Source organism: Arachis ipaensis, chromosome B06 (genome assembly GCF_000816755.2).
Source record: "Arachis ipaensis cultivar K30076 chromosome B06, Araip1.1, whole genome shotgun sequence".
Taxonomy (NCBI): domain Eukaryota; kingdom Viridiplantae; phylum Streptophyta; class Magnoliopsida; order Fabales; family Fabaceae; genus Arachis; species Arachis ipaensis.
Window position 1 is genome coordinate 112,298,174 of NC_029790.2, and position 7,836 is coordinate 112,306,009.

At 35.1% G+C, this 7,836-nt stretch overlaps 3 protein-coding genes across 4 annotated transcripts in view; 1 reads left to right on the forward strand and 2 right to left on the reverse strand.

Moving 5' to 3' along the window:
• On the forward strand, nucleotides 1,179–3,557 carry LOC107604955 (photosynthetic NDH subunit of subcomplex B 2, chloroplastic). The gene is made up of 3 exons (XM_016306675.2): nucleotides 1,179–1,809; nucleotides 2,294–2,734; nucleotides 3,172–3,557. Exons 1-3 carry the CDS (start codon nucleotides 1,375–1,377, stop codon nucleotides 3,367–3,369), a joined length of 1,074 nt encoding a protein of 357 aa, XP_016162161.1. The 5' UTR covers nucleotides 1,179–1,374; the 3' UTR covers nucleotides 3,370–3,557.
• Nucleotides 4,262–7,381, reverse strand: LOC107604952. 2 transcript variants are annotated; one of them, XM_016306669.2, is made up of 3 exons: nucleotides 7,145–7,381; nucleotides 5,616–6,940; nucleotides 4,262–5,005 (listed from the first exon to the last, which is right to left on the reverse strand). In XM_016306669.2, the coding sequence occupies exons 2-3, from the start codon at nucleotides 6,924–6,926 to the stop codon at nucleotides 4,523–4,525; spliced, it is 1,794 nt and encodes a 597-aa protein (XP_016162155.1). In that variant the 5' UTR covers nucleotides 6,927–6,940; nucleotides 7,145–7,381; the 3' UTR covers nucleotides 4,262–4,522. The 2 variants fall into 2 exon arrangements, with proteins under 2 accessions (XP_016162155.1, XP_016162154.1); XM_016306668.2 differs by having other exon boundaries at nucleotides 5,616–6,935; nucleotides 7,042–7,149.
• The window catches only part of LOC110263812, a 17,957-nt gene continuing 17,904 nt past the window's right edge, over nucleotides 7,784–7,836 (reverse strand). The window contains exon 4 of the mRNA XM_021105626.1: nucleotides 7,784–7,798. Within this exon, the coding sequence (XP_020961285.1) occupies nucleotides 7,784–7,798 (15 nt within the window). The remainder of the gene's footprint in view (nucleotides 7,799–7,836) is intronic.

Consider the following 7,836-nt stretch of genomic DNA (forward strand, 5'->3'; position numbering starts at 1 on the left):
ATAATTACAAAGACTTTAATATTTGTGAATATAAAAAATATAATTTTTTATGTCTTTTAAATTATAAATTTATTAATATGGTTGTGAAATTATATATATTATTTAGTAGTTAATAGTTAAAAAAAAAGAGGAGTTTTGGTGGGGTTTAACCCGCCAGCCCGCAATTACGTAGGATGGGGTGGAATTCTAGGATCGCCTCACTAGGCGGGGCGGGGCGGGCCAGCTTGCCAAAGGACAGGCTTCTGGCGGGGCGAAACGGATTTCTCCACTTGCCATTCCTAACTTCGTACTTTTATTTCACATGGTCAAATCTTGTTCTGACATGTAGTACTGATTGATATGTTAGCATGGACATAAATCACTTAAAAGACTAACGTGAGCCACGAATTAAAAATTTAGGGTCTGAATCGAGATGTGAAAATTCAAAGACAAATTTGACGTATGTGACAAATTTTAAAGATCAATTTGAGTATTAATTAAATTTGTTATCGACAAAAATATCTGCAAAATATTTTACAATACGATAACAGTGCCTAACGTTTTAAATTTATATTCTCAAAAGGATTTTAGAGATCAAATTATGATATAATTTTTTGCAAATAAAATTAAAAAATAAAATATTTTTATCATTAAAATTTGGATTTTATACTAAGTATTTTTTTGTGATTTTTCTAAATGGCCAAAAATATTTTTAAAAAATAAAAAATTTAGAGATCAAATTTTAATATTTTTTGCATGTACTTTTGAATATTTATCCAAATATTGTTACACAATTTTAAATCAAAGACATGCAATTTGCTAAATATAAAAGTCATTTATCACTTATAAAAAATATATTTTTAATTAATTTTATTGCATTTGAAAATATTTTGAGGCATTTTATCACTAACAAATTTGGAGGTATTTATGTGAGAGTTTGTAATTAATTAGAGAATATATTTTTGTAGTTCACTTGTATAGTCACACACCGAAAGAGGGAAGTGTTCTTCAAAGTGGTTCTGCCCCCAACAAAGTCCCAAAGAATGACACAAATAAAAACTGAAATCTAGCAACAAAAAAAAAGGATAACGAGGGAGATTTGTGGCCTTTGCTTAGTTTCGCTCCTTGTCCTTTTATGTAAGAATTGGATTTTCCCATTCAAGAGAAATGCCCCAAGTTCAAATCTCACTAATCCCTCAATTGAGTTTGATAACACGAATTCAACTCACACTCTTTAAACAAAGCAAGAATAATCCAAAACACATTTGCACTTTGTATGCCACAAAATAAAATCCAGAAGTGTCTGTTAGGCTAAGCCTTAGCAACAAACATGTCACACACTAATCTGTGTGGAAGCTGTTAAAGCTTTAATAAACTCATTCCTCTGTTCCATCAATGGCTTCTTTTCTTTCCTTATCTCTTCCGAAACTAAACTTGATAAAAGCCTCATCAACATCTGCTACTACTACTTCTACTAGTGTCTCCACTCCTGAGGCACTCAACGAGAAATTCGGGCGAAAAGGCATCAAGTTCTGTGAAGCTGACAGTGTCCCGGTTGTGGAGCTTTCGGTTCGAAATGGCAGCTCATTGAGCCTAAGGATACCTGATGCTCATGTGACATCTTACAGGCCACATGTTTATTGGAAAGATGATGGTTTTGAGGAGGTGCTTTATACAATTCCGGCTGCCGAAGCTGGCCTTTACAAGGCCAAGGGTGGGATTGGTTTGATCTTGAATGAAGCAGTGCAACCTGGAGGCAGACAGTTACTCCCTTCAACTTTAGAGTGGACTGTAAATGATGCTGACTTCGACGCCATTGATGCTGTCCAGGTACCTACCTTCTCATCATACATACTTGGAAGTTGTTCAAATGAAAAACCAAACTTACTATAAAATAATAACAAAAATTAAGCCATTAATCAACTATCGTATGGAAATATATATTTGATGTTTATTTGACCGTTCGATTCTTTGACTGTTTGCCTGTCAAAGGACAAAGTGCCCCTCTATAATTATCCAAGTAATTGGTCTAAGCAGTCCTGAAAATAATTTAGACCAATTATTTAGATGGTTGGAGACTCATTAGAAATTTTCAAATTGTGAAAAAAACGTTTTGTATTTCGAATATATTATATTATTGGAAAAAAGTGATTAACCTACCATTTATCCTAATAACTAATTACCTTCTATTTGAAAGTTGAAACCAACTTTAATCAACTCCTCATTTTATTTTATTTGAAGTACGGGCTGCTAGAATTTCCGTTAACAATCTTGTTTATCAAATTGTGAAATACTGAGTTTTTGTTCCCCAAAGGTTGAATTGAGCTGCACTAGTAGATTTTTGGACATCACATACGTTGTGAGCCTTTATCCAGTGAGCATGGCCACAGCAGTTATAGTGAAGAACAAAGCTCCTAAGGCTATTACTCTAAACAATGCCATACTCAGCCACTTGAGATTCAAGACAAGAAATGGTGCAGCAATTCAAGGCCTTAGAGCCTGCTCATACTGTTTGCACCCTCCTCCGTCTTCGCCTTTCCAAATCCTGACTCCGGCCGATGCCACGAAATACGAGCCTCCCGGATGGCTTTCCTTCGGCGCTGAGCCGGAACCAAAGCCGGGGACATGGGGTCAGCAAGACCTGACTTTTACACTTCTTGAGAATAAGATGAGTAGAGTCTATGCAGCACCTCCAAGTGAAAGATCAAAGCCATTTTACAATACTCCACCTTCCAAGTATGAAACCATTGATCAGGTTAGAATCCATGATATAACAATGCTTTAGAAATTACAATATGCTGCACAGCTTTGTATTTACATATGAAATGGGTAGAATAATTAATTTCAAACACATTTTTAACAAGAGGAATAGTAATACTAATGTAGCATCAATATAAATTACTGTAAACATAATAATGTATTTGTTTCGTTGATTATTAAAGATTTTTTACTTATCTAAGTATAGAAAATTTGAAATATTAGTATGAAAAATAAGTGTGTGATAGTCGACACTATGTGCATCCAATTACGTAACCGTACGTCAGCAAAAATAAGTATTTTTTTACATTGATTATATTGATTATATGAATGATCATCTAAAAGAACTGATATGATTAAACAAATGTGTGAGTGCATTAAAATTAAATTCTTATTTTACATGTTTATTCGAATAGTCCTTGTTTGTTTCTACAGGGACGAGAGCTTTGCTTCAGGGTAATAAGAATGGGATTTGAGGATATTTATGTATCAAGCCCTGGTTCATTGTCAGAGAAATATGGAAAAGACTACTTTATATGCACTGGCCCTGCTTCAATACTGGAGCCTGTGACTGTGAACCCTGGTGAAGAGTGGAGAGGAGCACAAGTTATTGAGCATGACAATCTCACTTAAAATCCCATTTTGTTTTTGCTGTAAATCTTTCTTTCTTTCTTACCTACTATTCTGCAATCCTTTTATGATTTTTTGTATATGAAGCATTATCTGAATTGTTCTTGCCAAAATTCATACAACTTTTAATTGACTTACATTGAATACCATCAATGAATGAAATTTAGTTACTATTCATTCTCTATTAACAATTATGTTTGCCATGAGATCAAAGTTTTTTTCCATCCGTTGTTGTGTCCCTTATTTTGGAGTGGATAGAAAATCTGTAAATTTCTTTCCCTGGAATAAAATCTTTTCTTTATCTTTGTCCCTATCCTTCTTTCCAAACATCTTTATGTATCTGTATTTCCATGGTTTGTATTTCCGTCTAGGTTCAATAACAAAACAGAACCTAAGGCTATGTATGTTTATTGTATCAGAATTCAGAACAATGGGGACACATGCACAAAGATACACATACACACAAATGCAGATGCACATGAATACATGTAGTCTATTTGATTGTTAAAATATTAATGAGACAGAAACACAATTGTTATTGAAAATTAATTTTACGACTAATAAAGAGAAAAATGTTGGTAATGAAAGTGATAAGAGTAGAAAGTAGAATTTTAATAATTTTAAAAGAACGAAATTGTAATAAAAATTTGTGTCTTATATCTAATACTTGTGTCTCAACTTTCTATTAAAATACTAAATACATGTATTTTGTATATGATGTGCTAATGTGTCTTCAAACTTTGTGTCTCATTAAACAAACAATAGGCATGCATCACCATATTCAAAACTTGAGATTTTGTATTTTGTATAAACATTCTCTAAAATACAAAGAGAATTAAGCTGTTAAAGATATGAAAGATTCATCAAAAACCACTTGCATGAGAAAAAACCATGATAAAGATATAAAATAAAAGAACCATTTCTAACAAATTAACAACTTAGAAGTTCTACAACAGATTATTTTTCACTAATGGAGAATATTCCTACAATTGCTAGACATAAAATCCCATTGAAGATTCTCAATGGAACATAACAGATTTACTGTCACTTAAGGTTCCAACTTCCAACATTTAGTTGGAATACCACTAGCCAACCACTGTTACAATATCATACCTAGAATGCTCTAAATTCTCAGCATGTTCATTACACAAGCATTTTATGTAGGGACAAGGTAATGGCCTTGATCCTGCTGACTGCTGATCCAAATCAGAGGGGTGGCCATTGCAAGGAGCACGAATGAAAAGCCGCAGAACAATTTACGTTTCATCTTGTGACGTGCTTTCCCTGTGCTGCCAGTTTGCACAATATTCTTATTTTCGGGAACAACATTGATAGGTGTCTGAATACCGGCATCTCCAGAAAGATCATCAGTTGATGACACTGACTCAGAGTCACTCTTGAATTCGTCGTCGCTTTGATTCACTTTACAGTCACAGTTTGTATGATCTGATGAACCATTTTCGTCAAATTCAGATGTCGGGCTCCAATCGATATTGCCTGAGGATAGACTCCTGTACCTTCTGTTCTGTTTCTCAGAGCTACCCGGAGAAACATCACTTGGATCTTGAAGGGATTGAATGAGCTTCCTTGGGGTCTCAAAGATATTGATCAGGTCAGCTGTGGTTTGCGAGCGCGATCTCTGATTTACAACGAAAAAGAAATCATATGTTAATTCTTGAGCAATGGAAGAGCTAGTTATTTAAATCAGAAACATGGCAGCTTAGGAAAACTTAAGCACAAATCATTAGAGAAAAGAAGAAAAAGGGATCTACTACTTTCAAATGCTGAAGAAATCATCAAATGAATCAAGTAGATTGTCCATCAAACTGTTCAAAGTTCAAAGGTCCTTAGCATAGTAACTAAATGCTCACTTTCTGTAGCATAGAATATTTTGTCGAAATCACTTGAATTTAAAACTTCGACTTTTAAGGTTAATGTTGATAAAATGTCTTCCACTTACAGTTGTGGAGTGGTGTTCATGTTCAACCAATGGAGCGCATGTAAAAAGCGATTAAGCAAAATATATTAAATTGCTTTCTAGGTAAATGAAGAAGTGCATAATTTATAATGGCTTCATGATAAATTGCAATTCTTCTACCATTAAGTTACTTCAAGAACACTGTACTTGCTAGGACATGTAAAATGAACAACTTAGTAGAAATATTTATATATAAACTCTGAACTCAATAGTTTGAATAAAACTGAAGGCAAAAGAAAATCAGAAAGTAGAGAACTTGAATAAAACTTACCAGTGGACTTGTGTTGGTACTTTTAGATATTCTATTCACAGGATTTCGATACATGAAACCAGAAAATTCCTCAGACAATTCTCCATCTCCAAGAGGAAACTCATTGCTCACAGACTGCTCCAACAAGGGATTCTCTTGCCCCACTTTGGAGAACAAACCATCCTTGAGAGACACATCAACCCCTCCATTTTCATAACTCCAAAGCTTCCTATTCACACTCCTCCTCTCATAATCCGAGTTCCAGCGATATTGCCCGGTCGAAATAGCAGACTCGGCAACAGATCCAGATTCGTAGCCACTGAAAAAGTCAATAGTACATGATTCTGGTGAAATAGATTGAGGAGAATTTTCCCCCTCCATATAGTCTCTATTACCAAAATTCGACCCTGTCACCGAAGCAGGACTCTTTACATATCTTGGCTTCCGGTCAGTTGCAATTCTCTTAGCAGTTTGCAAGGCTTCAAATGCTGCACCTTTCACGAAAGCCATTTTATCAGACTGGCACTTCTCCATCTCTTCAATTACCAAATCGAGCTCCGAGAATACACTCCTTGGGTCCAAACACTTCATCAATACATTCACCATCTGAATGGCTGAGAGCCTCTTGTGAGAATTACGCTCCTCTGGGCCAGCATTCAGAATTCTTAGTCCAGATTGTATGAGCAGCCTTGCATAGGCTTCAACAACCAGAGCATTGCGCTTCACCAGCGACATAACCAAACCCATGTGAGCATTGGTTTGAGTGGACTTTCCCTCCAATGCCACAGCAACATTCTGGCAAACCCTATTGACCATTTCACTCGAAGCGAATCGCCAATTATCTGAATCAACCAGGGCCTTTAGGCAAAGTGCAGCACCGGAAGTTAAACTATCTTGGGAGCTAGAGAGGGAATCACAAAGAGGCTTGCAAATGGAATGAATAATGTGTCTCTTTTTGTCTTCAGGGGCTGTGGGTTCAATTCCATATCTGGCAATAGCCGGAACCACTTTCGAGCAAGCCTGGTGAAGAGGGAAGGACCCTGCACTTGAAGCTAAGGTCTGAACTATGGACACCATGATGCTGTCTATCATGGGGACAATCTTGACTTGATGAACCCTAGCAAGAACCTCATAGAGTGAAATTGTGAATTCACCAGACAAAGAGCCGGTTTCTTTGGTCTCAGAAACTTTTGCAAGAAACACAGGAATGGCCTTGCAATCCAAATCCTTAACATATGATTTCAAAGCTTTCATGGCAGATTTGCGGCTATCTGGATCTTTGTCAAGATTTGCCAGCTCTTGCTGCATCACGGGGCTGAGATTCTTTCCCATTACTGAACTCTGAAACCAAACATCTACAACTATCAGCAAGTAGAAATGATAATAATAATAATAATATTTATGAGAATAAAAATAAATAACACAAGTTTGAAAAATGAAATTTTACTCTTGTAATAGTTGTTCCATGAATATTTACTCCCTTGAATTCTATTCCCTTAAATATTTTCGCAGATTCATGCTCGAAAATCAGCTCCAAGACTTCATAACTTTTACAAACAAAAAAAGATGCAGAGGATGGCTCTGTGTGCGTGTTTTGACACACACAGTTATGTGAGCTGAATGGAAGGAAGAGGTGGCAACGAAAGAGAGTGAATGAGGTGTAAGAAAATAATGGAGAAGGTAAAAGAGTCTAAGAACAAGTGTCACTGTTGAGAATTTGAATTCTTGTGAGTTGTTTTCTTTTTTTTCAACTATTGTGTTGTGTTGTGATTTGTTTGTCTGAGCATAGCATGGCTGGCTCGAATGAGTTGAGTTCCTCCCTTTTCAAAAATAGTTTCATTTTAATTCCACCGCTATCCTTTTTCCATGTGGGTCCCACATGATTCATTTCAGAGCAACTACAATACCAGAAATGCCCTCAAACTTTAATAGGAAAAAGAAATTTTAAATTTTTAAGAGCCCAAGAGCCCCAAGTTCCTTGTTTAAGTATCCAACATAATCGCAAAAAATCAGACACCAATTAATTAGTGGGAGTTTTTGAAATGTAAAATAAATACATTAAAATTTTTAAATTTTTATATTCTTAATAAAAATTTTCTCAGTTTATAATTTTAGTATATGCTTTTAAGATATAAATTAGCTAAATCCTCAATTTTAGATGTTTATGAATTTTTTTTGTTTCTAATTAATTAGTGAGAAGTTTTCTTTTATAAAAAATTACCTCATAAGTTTTGTATAGAAA

What these genes read in the sequence shown, in the direction of transcription:
- LOC107604955 (XM_016306675.2), top strand. Translation starts at nt 1,375, where the DNA reads ATGGCTTCTTTTCTTTCCTTATCTCTTCCGAAACTAAACTTGATAAAA. An exon ending in ACGCCATTGATGCTGTCCAG is followed by an intron (nt 1,810 to 2,293) that starts GTACCTACCTTC and finishes TGTTCCCCAAAG; the next exon opens with GTTGAATTGAGCTGCACTAG. An exon ending in AGTATGAAACCATTGATCAG is followed by an intron (nt 2,735 to 3,171) that starts GTTAGAATCCAT and finishes TTGTTTCTACAG; the next exon opens with GGACGAGAGCTTTGCTTCAG.
- LOC107604952 (XM_016306669.2), bottom strand. Translation starts at nt 6,926, where the DNA reads ATGGGAAAGAATCTCAGCCCCGTGATGCAGCAAGAGCTGGCAAATCTT. An exon ending in GTACCAACACAAGTCCACTG is followed by an intron (nt 5,006 to 5,615) that starts GTAAGTTTTATT and finishes GTTGTAAATCAG; the next exon opens with AGATCGCGCTCGCAAACCAC.